Here is a 15,254-nt window from a genome sequence, read left to right on the forward strand (position 1 = left end):
TATTGGGTTTATGACAGGCCAAGAACCTTACTGGGACTGTGCAGATCTACAAAGGGCTTAATTGGGAGTTTTCTCACTTATGGCCCACTAAATGTACCATATGTGTTGTATGTGACTGATAGAATCTAGGGATAAGGGCATTTATTTTGCCACAGATGGGATTAAACTATGGCTCTTCCAACACCCAGGTAAAAAGGTCACTTAAAAGGACTTCAAAAGCATTCCTGGACGGGTTCAAAAGATATGAAATCTGGAATCCTGGATCTGACACTCTGAATCATACAGTAACATTAGATATTTGTAATTGTTTCAGGGAGACGAATGCAATGAGGCCAAACACTTGGGGTCTGGCAGGTAATACTCAAACTAAAGGGCAAGTCTGTCAAAATGAGTCTTGTTACCTTTAGCAAACTCGCCTGAATCTAGTGATATGACTCACATGGGTCTAAGTATTGGAGAAATTAAGATATGAGGTCTTTCATTTATCTAGATAAAGAAAAAAATTGCGGAGCACTGCAAAAAACGCTGGTAAGGAAGCTGGACAAAGGTTGCCGTTAAGAAAGAACTGTATTAAAAGTTCAACATCCCCGCAATCAACACCGACGTGTTTCATACCGCTCAGGCAGCGGGACTCTCCCCCGATTATTCCTTCCTATATCTGCATACTTCAGTCCACTCATGCACGGGCTCATATAATATAATCATCATAAAAGCTGTTTTCTCCCGTCACATCTACTTATTCAAGTATTCTATGGACATTTATTAGTCATGGACATTATTTACAGTTATATCAAGTTTCCCTCATATATCTAGAGCATAGGCATAGGGGATCTTCCCCCTTTTTTTTCACTTTCATTTATCTATGCACTTTTTAAATGTCGTCTTATGGGAGGTTTTTTTTTCCAAGTTATAAAACTGCCAACCTAGTAGCTGATTTACGACAGTGGTGGATCTTGTGTGTGTGTCATTGTAAGATCTGGGCATAAATGTTGGCATATTTGAATAGAAAATCAGAATTCGACAAGGGGTGTGTTTTGGGATCAAACACGTGAATTTTCATCTTTCTACGCCAGTGACCTCTGTGGGGAAAAACCTATGACATATGGTAAAGTACTGTATAGGGATTTCTGTTTTATGTTTTGCCATTTTAACTTAAGAAATTGTTCTGCATTTATTGTAACTGTATGTTCTTGTAATAATCTTTTTCTGTAATCTAAAGCACCGTATTTTTTATATATATATATTAAAACATTTAAGTGATGGTTTGTGCTCTGAATGTAGATAGTAATTTACATTTTCGGACACATTTTGCTAGAGTAAAACAAATGTTTGTGTGTTAAGTGCATAGTTTTTTCTATATTAAACAGGGACCAGAGACCCTAGCAGATATATATTATTTTACCTATTTTGCATATTTCTTGGGTGGTGGAAGCTGATTGCAATTGGGGTTAATATTAACTCAAGAAATTAAGTTGCGGATGGGAAAGGTGAGTTGGTTAGAGTAGCCATGTGTGGTAACCCTGGTTGCATATCTAAGTCATGTGCTCACAGGTGTGCCCCGTACCTGAGACTGTGCATAATATACCTGTATGCAATAGTAAAGAAGCATGACGTACAGATATTACACACTGTTCGTTCAACAGTACTGTCTGTGGGAACCCAATAGGGAAGTGAGGAAAGCAGCAGACATGACTTGATCAATCAAATCATCTGTCTCCATTACGAGGGATTTCCACATCCTGAAAAGTGCCAGTGTGTGTAATTGCACTCTGCAGCCCTCATAGTAACTCAATAGCATCAGGTGTCAGTTGACTGTATTTTGTCTGTTTACTTCTGTTTTGCAGTTTGGGCATTGCAGTAATACACAGCAGATACGCTGTACAATAGCATGTGAAGAACTGCAGCTACTGTACTCCTGTTGTACATGTGAACGCACTCTGGGGACCATGAAGTATATTTATGTTGTGTTGGCTACGGATCCGCCGGCTGTTTCGTGTTATTTCTAGTCTTCAAATGCTAATATCTGAACAATTTATGGAATTTGGCTATAGCTGTGAGTTTGTCTTCTATCCCCGGAATTAATAATCATTTTCCTAGATTTGTGTAAAATATTATGGGACAGTCAGTTTTTAGATAATAGTAAAATATGTAACTTTTATTTTACGTTTTTGCTTTGTTTTTCTCCATTTTTTTAAACTATGGAACAGTATCTGTTAAAATGGTCCATTCAAATATTTCAGTTTACCCATCTGGATCCTCCTCTCCCTTCCCCATCTAAATATATGCGAGAACACCCACTGATCCTTTCCCAGGGTAAACCGAGGCCTATCATACACCATATTTATTTATTTATAAAATATTTTACCAGGAAGTAATACATTGAGAGTTACCTCTCGTTTTCAAGTATGTCCTGGGCACAGAGTTAGGACACATAATACATGGTTACATAAATAAACACAAATACAGTTACATAAATGAACAGGGTATACATTATATACAATACATTGCATGCACAGTTAAAGACGATGTATATTATAGGCGTATGTAATAGTTACAGACCAGATTAAAATGTGAGACAGCCTTAGATTTGAAAGAACTTAAACTGGTGGTGGATGTGAGAGTCTCCGGTAGGTTGTTCCAGTTTTGGGGTGCACGGTAAGAGAAGGAGGAACGGCCTGATACTTTGTTGAGCCTTGGGACCATGAACAGTCTTTTAGAGTCTGATCTCAGATGATAAGTGCTTCCACTGGTAGGGGTGAGGAGCTTGTTCAGATAGCTGGGTAGCTTGCCCAGAAAGTATTTGAAGGCAAGACAGGAAAGGTGAACTTTGCGCCTAGACTCTAGTGATGACCAATCTAGTTCTTTGAGCATTTCGCAGTGATGTGTGTTGTAGTTGCATTGGAGAACAAAACGAAAAATTGAATTGTAGAGGGTGTCAAGTTTGCCAAGGTGGGTTTTAGGTGCTGAGCCATATACTATGTCTCCATAGTCAATAATTGGCATTAGCATCTGCTGTGCGATACGCTTTCTGACCAGGAGACTTAGGGAGGATTTGTTCCTGTAAAGTACCCCTAGTTTGGCATAGGTCTTGGTTGTCAGGGTATTAATGTGCATCCCGAATGTTAAGTGGGAGTCAAACCCTATGCCCAGGTATTTAAAACTAGTGACAGGGGTTAAGGTGGTGTTAGCATTGGTTCTAATCTGGAGCTCAGTCGCTGGAAGCTTTAAAAATTTAGTCTTGGTCCCAAATACCATTGTTACAGTCTTGTCAGTGTTTAAAAACAGTTTGTTTTGGGAAATCCAGTTTTCAAGTCTCAAAAAGTCAGACTGAAGTACTGTATGTGTTGAAGGTCAGAGAGGCTATGGCTGTGTGCATATAGGATTGTGTCATCTGCATACATGTGTATTGAGGCTTCCTTACAAGCTGTGGGATGTTCATTGATGAACACTGAGAAGAGTAGGGGCCCCAGAACAGAGCCTTGCGGGACACCACAGGTGATATCCAGGGGGTTGGAGTTAGAGCCTGAGATGGACACATATTGGGATCTACCTGATAGGACTGAAACCAGTTTAAAGCATGTTTCCCTATACACCATAGGAGCCTTAGTAAAAAGTCAGGCTCTCCCCAGTAGATCGGAACTCTATATGTAAATGTACTTGACTGTAACCCTAAATTACAGTACATAGCTATACTTGTAAATGTTGTGGGAACCAACCCCCAATCCTCCCCTCTTTTTTTCTTCTGTACCCTTTCTCCTCCCACCCCACCCCCCTCCATGCCTTTGTAAAACAATAACATTTATGGATAAAAAAAATCTTTTCATAAAAATACATGGAACTGTAACGTACCTCATCCTTTCAAACAAAAGTAAAGTGCAGAAATATGATTTATAGCTCTTAGGGGTGAAACAACACCTACAGTAATAGTGTGGCCAACACTGCTGGGAAATCCCCAAAAGGTCCATGTTGTAGCTGAAACATTGTGTACTCTGCTGTTCCACAATAAACCACATATGCGGTAGAAAACCTTGAGTAGAACTCTAATAACTCTAATTTGAAATGGGTCTTCCCCTCATCCTTTTCACACTGCATCTTGAACAACGTAGATCTACTACACATTGTTGTGTCATGTTATTGAAAGAGAGCAGGTTCAGAACATGGACCCAGCAGAGTAGCCTTCAGAAATGTTACACATCTGAAGGACAATGAGGAGAGAAGGGGGCAGATGGGAAGTGTGTGGAGAATGTGCGAGGTAAATGTGAAGATGCTAAGGAAGGAGAGGGAGAATGTGGGGAGCAGAGAGAAAACAGAGCAGAAGATGGGGAGAAAATTAAAAGAAGAATGGAATGTGGCGAGTAGAGGAAAAAGAAGAATGGAATGTGGAGGAAAAGGACAGGTGTTGGAATGTGGAGGAAAAGGACCGGTGTTGGATGGAGGAGAGGATTGGAAATGAGTAGAGAATAAGGAGAATTAAATCATGGACCAGGTTTCGCCTAGAAAAGGTGGTTCACGGAAAGAGGGACAAGAAAGAGAGAACGGAGGCAGAATAGTTGACAGAGTGGGCTTAAGAGCAGTATGTGCCGAGGATGTCTGAATAGGGTACATAAAAGAAAAAATACATCACACCCAGAGAGAAACAAATGCAATAAAAACGAGGATACTTTCCTTTTGGCTGAGGAAATAATTTTGCCTGGCTACTTCCTCTTCTGTCTGGCTTATAAAATGTTTTTATAAAAATGTTCCCAGCCTGAATGTTGTAACATGCAATATCAGTTCTCAGTTGCCCAGATCTTGAAAACAATCATTTTCGACTGTCTTTAACTATTCTGATTGTTGAGATGCGGTGGTTGTTTAATGTAATGCCTTCTCTCAAGGGTGGTCCTACATTTCAGTGTCCGCTCGTTGTTACGAATTTTAGGACCCTCATTGCACGTGAACTCACCTGGCGTGTTTGTTTTTCCAGGTTCTCTCTGGGGGATGCCCGTCGTCCTCTGCACGAAACTGCTGTCCTCGTAGAAGATATTGTTCACACCCAGCTGATTAATCTGGTAAAATGACTTAATTTTCTTCTGCATATAGTTTATAGATGTATATAGTATACTTATTGGATGTCTACATATAAAGACCACATACGTTTGAGATGCCATCTCTGCCCTCCACCTAACTACCATTATGAGGTTTGTAAAAGCCTGTTGCTGTAATTGAACCTATTTTTTTTTGTAGGGTGGTGCATATATCCATCAAATTCAACCTGCGCTAAATTTAGACAACAGATACTTTATCCTATATTTGTATTTATAGTATATTGATCCAGTGGAAGGCAAACAAATAAACCCCAGTGAAACATTATCCAATGATGTCTCATAAGGGGGAAATTACATTCCTTCCTGACTCCAAACAATGGCAGATTTCTCCCTGGATCCTTCCATACATCTATTGTTTAGTAAGCAGAGGGAGTTGTGTTGCTGCAAAATGTTCATATATCCATATTTAGAGATTTGGTGTGCGCAGCTTTAGCTAATGCAGAAATGCCATATTTGCAAAACTTTAAATACCGTACTTTTATACATTTTGTTAATCTCCCCAAACGATCCCCAAAAGACGAGAAACAGGAAGTGATTGTGCCAGTGAGAATGATCCGGAATACACTAGGAGAGACTTGGGAAGGAGAAGAGGAATGAGCGAGACTTAGAAGGGCGGGAGTGGGAAAGACTGGGGGGTGGGAGCTGGAGAGATTGAGTGGGAGAGACTAGGGGGCAGATGAAGAGACTTGGGGGGAAGTGCGGGGACTGAGTGACTTGGGAGGGATATAGGAGACACGGGTAAGTGACCACAGGCGGTCACTCAAAGCACCTAATATCTGCACTCACGATATAGGTAAGGAAATAAATATACTTAAAGTAACAGTATAATGACCGTTACCATAGAAACCCTCAAATGGGAACAGACCACCAGCAGGTACCACAGTACTGCGGAACACAGAACAAAAACAATAATACACTTTAATTAGCTGTAAAGTCCGACGATAAACGTGACACAATATATACAGTGTAGTTAAAAGACCCCAGTGACGAGACAGAGATATGGTAGGTAGGTATAGGGGTGAATACCACATAAGTGATGTGGTATCGCGGGTACAATAAACACAAAAACACAGAAGCTGTGTTGACATTCAAACAAGGGCTGATACAAAGAATATGTATACACCCTATATGGTATAACGCAGGAGGGAAACGAAGCAAAGGCACCACATAATATACAGTAGGTGCAGCAAAACACTGTGACTTGGGAGGGAGAAGGGAGTGAGAGAGACTTGGAAGGGTGGGGTGGATGGGTAAGTTAGTCAGACTTGGGCAGAGAAAGGGAAGGGGAGTAAGAGTGACTGGTAGGGGAGAGAGGTGTGTGTGCATGTGTGTACATACACAATATTTACAAATGTATTTCAAAATGACTACAGTTTTCTATGAAAATAAATTGGGAGAGGGGTATATGTGTGTATATAAGCCTCCGCTTCTGGGAGCCTGGGGTGAGCTCTATCTCCGTGCGTGCAGCGCCTCCACCTATAAGGAATCCCAGCGTTGGCGGGATAACCCCTCACAGGAATCAATACAACAGCAGTAAGCAATACACCACACAATGTATATAACTAATCTTTACTGTACGCAATACTAAACACACATAACACGCAATAAATAGGTTCCAACAGTATAGTGCAGTAACCCCAACACAGAGTGGTTCCCCCAAAGTACTGAGGGTGCCGTGGCACCAATACCCCTGGTGTCCACCCAGCAATCCCACCGAAATGTGAGGTAGCGCTACCCCCTGTGAATGTTGGTGCACGTTGGGTACCTGCCTGGGTACTCCAGAACCCTGGTGCTGCTTGCAGGGGTGTGTTGGAGCAGGTCCCACGCAGAGGGCCCCCGACAACAATTCCCCTCTCTCCTAAGGGTCCCGATCCACCGCGTGTTGTGAGCTCCAGCCGGAGGATCTCACACAATGTCCCAGAATACCGCAGAGTGCCGTGTGGCCGACCGTCCACCGGCGCAGCAGTACTACTATAGTACGAAAGGGGAAGAGTCCCTATCTGGGGCCTTCCCTGCAACACTCTGCTGGGGTGGCTGAGGGCCTAACTGGGGCTTAGGGGGCACGATCTAGGCCTAATCCATGGAAGAACTGCTAACCGGATGCTACCTTCCAGGTTGCCATCTCTGTCTGGACCAGGGTTGCCACCTCTCCGGGTTTGACCGAGAGACACCGGGTTTTAGGTACTTTCCTCTGGGCTAAGGGTTTAGCACATCAATCACCAGGTGGCAGCGGTGTGCTGGGGCAGGTGACGGCAAGCTGCGTCTCCGGCAGTCTTATGCAATTCCCCCTCCAACTGCAAAGAACATGGCTGCACGGCGTCATCTGATGCCGCGTTGCCATGGCAATTGGATGCAACGTGACGACATGATGCCGCGCAGTGATGTTCACTGCAGCTAGAGGGGCACTTGCAGCAGGATGTCAGGAGACGCCGCCGCAGCACGCCGCCAAGTAAGGGAAAAAATGTTTCTCCAGGTTGGCCATCAGTTGAAGGTGGCAATCCTGGTCTGGACTGAGCACGCTGGCTACTTGTCCCAGAGGATATCCTGCTCCTTTGGAATGCATCCATACCATTGGTTGGATCCGCCCAAGTGATTTCCCTCCCCCCGAGGATTCTGGGACTCGTAGTCCCGCTTCAGGCTGAAACGGCTGCCGCCACCTCTCCCCACTTGCGCGAACCTCCGGTGGGCAACCAAGCAGTTCCCCCTCACCGGAGGTAAGGAGTTGGACTTTGCTACATATGTGTGTGTGTGTATGTATGTATGTATGTATGTATGTATGTATGTATATATACATAAGGTGAGTGGGTTAACTGACTTTGCATCTCCCAAGTCCTTGCTTAAAAGCTGTGTTTAAAGCAGCATGCATTGGCTAAGGGTTTCTCATGTAATGTGAGCATGAGATAAAAAGTGGCACTGTGTGCTCATTTGCATGTCATTTCCCAGAATCCCTTGCTGCAGTGGAAGTGCTGTTTGCTGGGTGATAATGGTGAAACCAGAGACAGAACATAAAACACAGACAGAGCTCAGTTTTAGCACATCCAGTGAAACTCATACCCCCAAAATAACCACAACATATATATATATAAGCATATAAGTGTCACAGAGGAGTGCTACTGAGCATGGCAATATATATTTAAAACCAGAAACAGAACATAAAACACAGACAGAGCTCAGTTTTAGCACATCCAGTGAAACTCATACACGGTACAGTGCCTAAATATATATGTCTAAATATCTATTAAGTAAAATGGTCTTTTAGTTTGACATTTTTGGGCAAAATTGTTGTAAGCCCCAGAGCCAACTGCACGGTAGACCACAATTCAGGGGTCCCTAACGCTAATATAAATTCTTAATAACCTGTGTAATAACATTGCCATGCTCAGTAGCACTCCTCTGTGACACTCATATGCTTATATATATGTTGTGGTTATTTTGGGGGTTCAATATGAGCTTGTTAGGTGTCCAGTATGTTTTACAAATGTTGTTCAGCTAGTCTTGGCTGATTGGAGGGTGGCAACCTCCTACCTAATTGAAGCTCACCCCCTCCCACATTTAAATGGTTAAGGGCTCACTCCATAGCATCTTCCACTCAGGGGAACTTGCTTGCTTGCAGTATGGTTGTGACAACTCTAATACAGAGTGCTTTTCCTGGTAATGTACAGGTTAATAAAAGCTTCAATCAGACTTAGAACTTTGCAACTAATATTGACAGATTTACTATAAATCATTCTTCCTGTTATTACACAGGTTATTAAGAATTTATATTAGCGTTAGGGACCCCTGAATTGTGGTCTGCCGTGCAGTTGGCTCAGGGGCTTACAACAATTTTGGCTAAAAATGTCAAACTAAAAGACCATTTTACTTAATAGATATTTATACATATATATTTAGGCACTATACCGTGTATGAGTTTCACTGGATGTGCTAAAACTGAGCTCTGTCTGTGTTTTATGTTCTGTCTCTGGTTTTAAATATATATTGCCATGCTCAGTAGCACTCCTCTGTGACACTCATATGCTTATATATATGTTGTGGTTATTTTGGGGGTTCAATAGGAGCTTGTTAGGTGTCCAGTATGTTTGATAAGGGTGAAAGACAGGGTTGCAGACCTGTCTAAGACATGCAAATGAATATACAGGAATATTTACAGTTGCTTTATATATATATATCCACACCGGGGGAAGGACCAGCACAGATAACATTCCAATAGACACTGTTTATAGTATAGCTTTTGCTTGCTTCATTCATTGTAACATCGCCGGAAGAAGAGATCAGTGTATCTCGAAAGCTCGCACAAATAAAAGCATTTCGTTAGCCACAGAACGGTATCATCTATTTATTTTTTGATTATATATATATATATATATATATATATATATATGTGTGTGTGTGTATGTATGTATATCTTCAATAAGTGTATGCTGTGTGTGTGCATTGTCAAAACATTCTCAAGAATAAATGAGTACTTCAGTAGTAGGTGATATCTTTTTTTAGATTAACCATTGATATTATAAGACAATTCTGAATAATTACAATAATATTGTAATGTTGCTCCCTACCTCTGTTAATTTTAACTTAAATCCCTTCTCCCCCTCCCCATACCCTGCCCCCTCCCCTCCACATGGCTGCTGGATATCTGGTCATCATTTCACCACATTTTTCACTATCCCTTTCATCCATTTATTGCCCTGTCAGTTTATTTACCTTCCGCTTTGCATGAATTCTCCACATCTCCAGCCTTAGATTGTTATCTGAATATTTACATCTGTGTTAAACTCATGGGATCTTTATAAATCAGTATCTCTGTCCTGAGGAAGAGAGGAGAACTCTTTGCAGCTTGTCTTATACAGGCATACCCCGCATTAATGTACACAATGGGACCGGAGCATGTATGTAAAGCGAAAATGTACTTAAAGTGAAGCACTACCTTTTTCCCACTTATCGATGCATGTACTGTACTGCAATCGTCATATACGTGCATAACTGGTGTAAATAACGCATGTGTAACAGGCTCTACAGTCTCCCCCTTGCGCACAGCTTCGGTACAGGTAGGGAGCCGGTATTGCTGTGCAGGACGTGCTGACCGGCGCGTGCGTGAGCTGCCGTTTGCCTATTGGGCGATATGTACTTACTCGTGAGTGTACTTAAAGTGAGTGTCCTTAAACCGGGGTATGCCTGTATCTATTGTCCAAATAAAAAGGTATAACCTAATACTGAAGTACACACTTACCCTGCACTATCGCAACTGGACTAACACTGCTATTTCTACTTAATTTAAAAATAAATAGATTAGAAATGTTCTTAAAACGCTACCGACTCTGCCTCAGATCTCGGGTAGCTTTTTTTACAGATCTACAGGCAGGGGACACTATAAATATGAACACTGTCCCAATCCTTATAGTACAACACTGCAGGTGATGGCCAAGCGCCCATAGAAAAGAGGACGTTGCTTGTTTTGGTGATGGCCGGAACTCCTTGATTTTTCTACAGAGGCCTTTAGCCCTTCCTGTAGCAAAGTGTTTATACTCTATCAGTTTGGATAAATAGAATCGCAGACGTTTTCTTAACCTGTTACCCTTTACGGCTGTGCAGGAATGTAAAAGACATTTCTCATGGAAGGGTTCTCAGTTGGCGTGACTTCTTCCAAACCCTACATAAGAAACAGGGAAGTGTATATGGACAGGAGGGAGAAGAGACAGGACAGCAGGCAGACAAATTGCTTTTTTAACCTATTGCCTTCAGGCTCTAGACAGTCCTTTGGTGTAGAGGAAGTGAAAGTTCTTTTAATAGCTCATTGTTTTGACCTTTGATTGGAACAGAAGGAAGCTCTTAAATCATGTCTGTGTGCACGCATGCATTTTGACACACATGCTTGGGCCTAGTCAAATGTGCAATTTGCAAAGAATATTAGTATTATTAATAACTTTATTTCATACAGCGCCTTTCTATTATTATTGTTTCTTTGTAAAGCACCAACACATTCCCCAGCGCATTTAAATGGGGGTATGTAGATAACATAAGCAGAATGATTTACCAAATATGGATAAACAAGCGCAAACAGATACAGAAGGTAATGATGTATGTATGTGTAAGGATGTGTATATATATATTATGATGGTTCCGCGCTGTCACTGACATAGGAAGCGCCATACTGTTCTTTTGCCAGTAAGGTCACTGAGTAAGAGTCAGGCTGCGCATGCGCGAGGAAAGCGCGCGAACGGCAACCAATCTGGAGAGACTTTGGGGGTTGCACTCTGAACTCTGAACTGTGGGAGAGTCAGCTGAGGCTGGGGACCAATAGGGTGCGAGACTCTGGATAGAGAAGACAGGATGCGTGTGGGCGGTGGGACACACGAGTGAGAGGTGAAGGAGGAAGGTGGCGGAACCTCGTGTGCGCGAGCGGAGGGTCAGTGACCCTTCCGCTTAGGTAAGAGACATTCCCCAGCCCCCAGGAGCATTACCCCTGTCATCGTAGGGTGCCGCTTTTGTAGGGACGGCCGTAGTAGTTAGGGACCCACACCTTAGTGCGGTTCAGCTGCGGAGTTACGGACGCCATCTTGGTCTGGAGGACAGACCGCACAGCATCACGGAGTGACGGCGCAAGGCTGGAGCAACACTGGGTATCTGTGTGAAGTGGTGTGGTCACCGTAGTGACCGGAAGGTATCTTTAATCAGCAAGTGCACCTACACTGGTCATCAGGCGCTGATCCCGCCTCCCACTAACTAATTGGGGGCACCAGTGTGCCAGCAGACTATGCTATACAGATACTAGTTACAGGACATACTCCTAGGGAGAGTGGCAGAGCCACCTGTGTACAGGACATTATACCTAACAAGGTGTGGCTGAGCCACTGTGTGTGTGTTACATGTTGAGATATATAGAGTACAAGGGTTAAGACGTGTCACGTATATTCTCTAAGCTTTCGTTAACTAATTGAAATAGTAAAAGGTTGCCTGTTGCACAATACCGTTGTATGTTTCTTACTCAGGGCAGATTCTCTAATATGGGGATCCTGGGTAAGTGGAGGCGCTGCACCATAATAGTTAAGGGTATGACCCCAGGCTCTCCCATGGCGGAGGCTCAGAGCTCCTGAAACCACAGGTATATACAACACCAGTAGTTCCTTAGATTCTGGGATTCACAAAAAGGGCTACATATGTATAGCTTTCTTTATATAGCGCCATTAATGTACATAGCGCTTCACAGCAGTAATATACGTGACAATCATATAAATAACAAATAATATGAATAACACATAATGGGAAGAAGTGCTTCAGACATTAAAGTAACATTTAGGAAAAGGCGTCCCTGTCTCGAAAGAGCTTACAATCTATTTGGTAGGTAGGAAGAACGCACAGAGACAGAAGGAGGGAATTCTGGTGAGTGCGTCTGCAGGGGGCCAAGCTTTATGTATGAGGTGTTAAAAAAGATTCTGAGGAAATTCTGAATTAAAGCTAACACTACCCCTAATGTTAACTGTATTTAAAAAAAAATATATATATATATATATATATATATATATATATATATATATATATATATATATATATATATATTCTCTTGGAAGTGTAAATAAAAAATCTTCTTGTGGCAAATGATCCCACCCTGGACATTGTTAGGAGCGCTTTTAAGGCAGGTGGTTAATAAATCCTGCAGCAATGACGGAAGACTGTATCTACAGTACATTCACTTTGCAATTCATCCATGGGTAAAAAAAAGCCTAAAATTTAAATATGGAGGTTTGTTAAATCATTGTGAAGGGAAAATTGCCATGTTCATGCAATATTAAAAAGCACTCAGTCTTTCCTGGCTGTTATAATGAATTTCTAATACTGTACTAGTTTAATGCTGTTTAAAGCTTCCATTGCTGCAAAAAAACAGGGAAACTGCAGGACATATCACTGTTGTGAGAGGTATGCACATTGATACCGTGACATCAAAAACCTATGCCAAACTAGGTGTACTTTACAGGACCAAACCCTCCCTAAGTACGCTGATCAGAAAAGCGCATCGCACAGCAGATGCTAATTAATGCCAATTATCGACAATGGGGACATAGTATACGGCTCGGCACCCCAAACCCACCTTAACAAACTTGATACCCTCTACAATTCAATATGCCGTTTTGTTCTCCAATGCAACTACAACACACACCCCTGCGAAATGCTCAAAGAACTAGATTGGTCATCACTTGAGTCAAGGCGCAAAGTTCATCTTTCCTGTCTTGTCTTCAAATACTTTCTGGGTAAGCTACCCATCTATCTGAACAAGCTCCTCACCCCTACCACATGCAGCACTTATAATCTGAGATCAGACTCCAAAAGACTGTTGATGGTCCCAAGGTTCAGCAAAGTATCCGTCCGCTCCTCCTTCTCTAACCGTGCACCCCAAAACTGGAACAATCTACCGGGGACTCACAGCCGCCACCAGTCTAAGTTCTTTTAAAACTAAAGCTGTCTCACATTTTCATCTGGTCTGTAACTGTTACATAAGCCTATGTAGCCCTTTTTCTGACGCTCCCAAAGAGACTACTGGTCACTGTACAACACCTGCGGCTCCAGGATATCTGAGCCTCCGCTAGCTGGGAGCCTGGGGTAACACTTATACACTTACTTAGCGCAGCGCCTCCACTTACCCAGGATCCCCGTGATGTAAGATTCCCCTGGGCAAGAAACATACAACACCTTATGATTGTAACTGGTTTTACTATAATAATGCACGGTAGCAATAACACAACATATACACTTATACTCTAACGGTATAACCTTAGTGGCTCGCCCAGTCATCAGGAGTAACATCTCCGTCCCCTCACCGCGTGCCCCACACACCGTGTCCATGTATAGTAATATTGGTATAGGCTCAGTTCTTTAGCCACTCGCTCAGTGTCCCTAAAAAGTTACGCCTAAGGCAGGATCAGCGCCTGTTGACCGGTGTTGGTGCACTTGATGTAATAATACCTTCCGGTCACGACGGTGACCAGCAACAACTTCACAAAGGGTCAGACGCCTCCAACACGTAGCCTCCAGATATCACGGTGTCCAGCCGTCTGGTCCCAGATGACTGCAACCACCGCAACTCTGTGCTTTGTCCCTAACTGGTACTCAGTAAGGGTGATGCTCGCTACCACTATAGGGCCATCCCTGCAGCACAGCAACCTATGGTGACTTCAGGGAATACTCCTAGGGCCTGCGGGGTATAACTGTCCTATCCAGGCGGGTCACTGACCCCTGCACCCACACTACCTCTCCCTTCACCTCCCGGATCCCTTCTCACTACCTTCTCCCTAACCTGCAGCAACCCACTGCACTTATACCGTACCTGCAGCAAACGCACTGCAACCAACCTGGTACCTGCAGCTACACTGCACACACACACTGTGCCTTCTTGTCAGCGCTCACAGCACTGACAGCTGTGCCACTGTCAAGACTCCACACTCCACACACTGCACCTAGGGGCCGTCCCTCAGTACCTACCCACTACCCTGGTGGGGCCACTTACCTGGTGCAGGAGCCACTTGCTCCCTACACCCTTCCTCCCCCTTCCTGTTCTCAGCTCCAACTGCCGTTGCCCAGAGCCCACGAAATGTATAAATTCCCCTGTCTGAGAATCCTGGCCTCTCATTGGCCACTCGCAGACACCTGGGATGCTGGGCCCTAAGCCTCCTGGGAACTGTAGTCCCGCAGAGGCTGCAAATCCATTGGGGCCGCGTGCGCACTTGTCCCTGATGGCCGCCGCAACTCCCTGGCTGTTCCCGCGCATGCGCGATCATACGCACCCTCGCGCAACCTGTCATGGCGGCCCCCGCTAGCCGGGTGCGCCGCCGAGACTCTGGGGACTCGGAGCGCTCCCTGCTCCGGCCCCCACCCTCGCGTTGTGCCGGCGGGTCCGTCGCTGCCTCCGGCGGCACCCGCGACCGCTCGGCACTTAGTGAGGGGGGTCTCTGGGGCTGAAATGAGACCGGGGCTACACCTATAATATATATTATCTTTACTGTGCATGCAATGTCTTGTATATAATGTATACCCTGTTCCCTTATGTAACTATGTATTTGTAACCATGTATTATTTGTCATAACTCTGTGCCCAGGACACACTTGAAAACGAGAGGTAAGTCTCAATGTATTACTTCCTGGTAAAACATTTTATAAATAAATGTATTGATCTATATCA

At 43.6% G+C, this 15,254-nt stretch overlaps 1 protein-coding gene across 5 annotated transcripts in view; it reads left to right on the top strand.

Moving 5' to 3' along the window:
• SUPT3H (SPT3 homolog, SAGA and STAGA complex component) overlaps nucleotides 1-15,254 on the top strand; it is a 577,858-nt gene that overhangs the window by 261,555 nt on the left and 301,049 nt on the right. For 4 of the 5 annotated variants that reach the window (XM_075598554.1, XM_075598553.1, XM_075598552.1 and 1 more), the window contains one exon: nucleotides 4,964-5,048. The exons of the other annotated variant lie outside the window; for it this stretch is intronic. In XM_075598554.1, coding sequence (XP_075454669.1) covers nucleotides 4,964-5,048 — 85 coding nt within the window. The remainder of the gene's footprint in view (nucleotides 1-4,963; nucleotides 5,049-15,254) is intronic. 5 annotated transcript variants of the gene reach the window in all.

This window comes from Ascaphus truei, chromosome 4, assembly GCF_040206685.1.
Source record: "Ascaphus truei isolate aAscTru1 chromosome 4, aAscTru1.hap1, whole genome shotgun sequence".
NCBI lineage: Eukaryota > Metazoa > Chordata > Amphibia > Anura > Ascaphidae > Ascaphus > Ascaphus truei.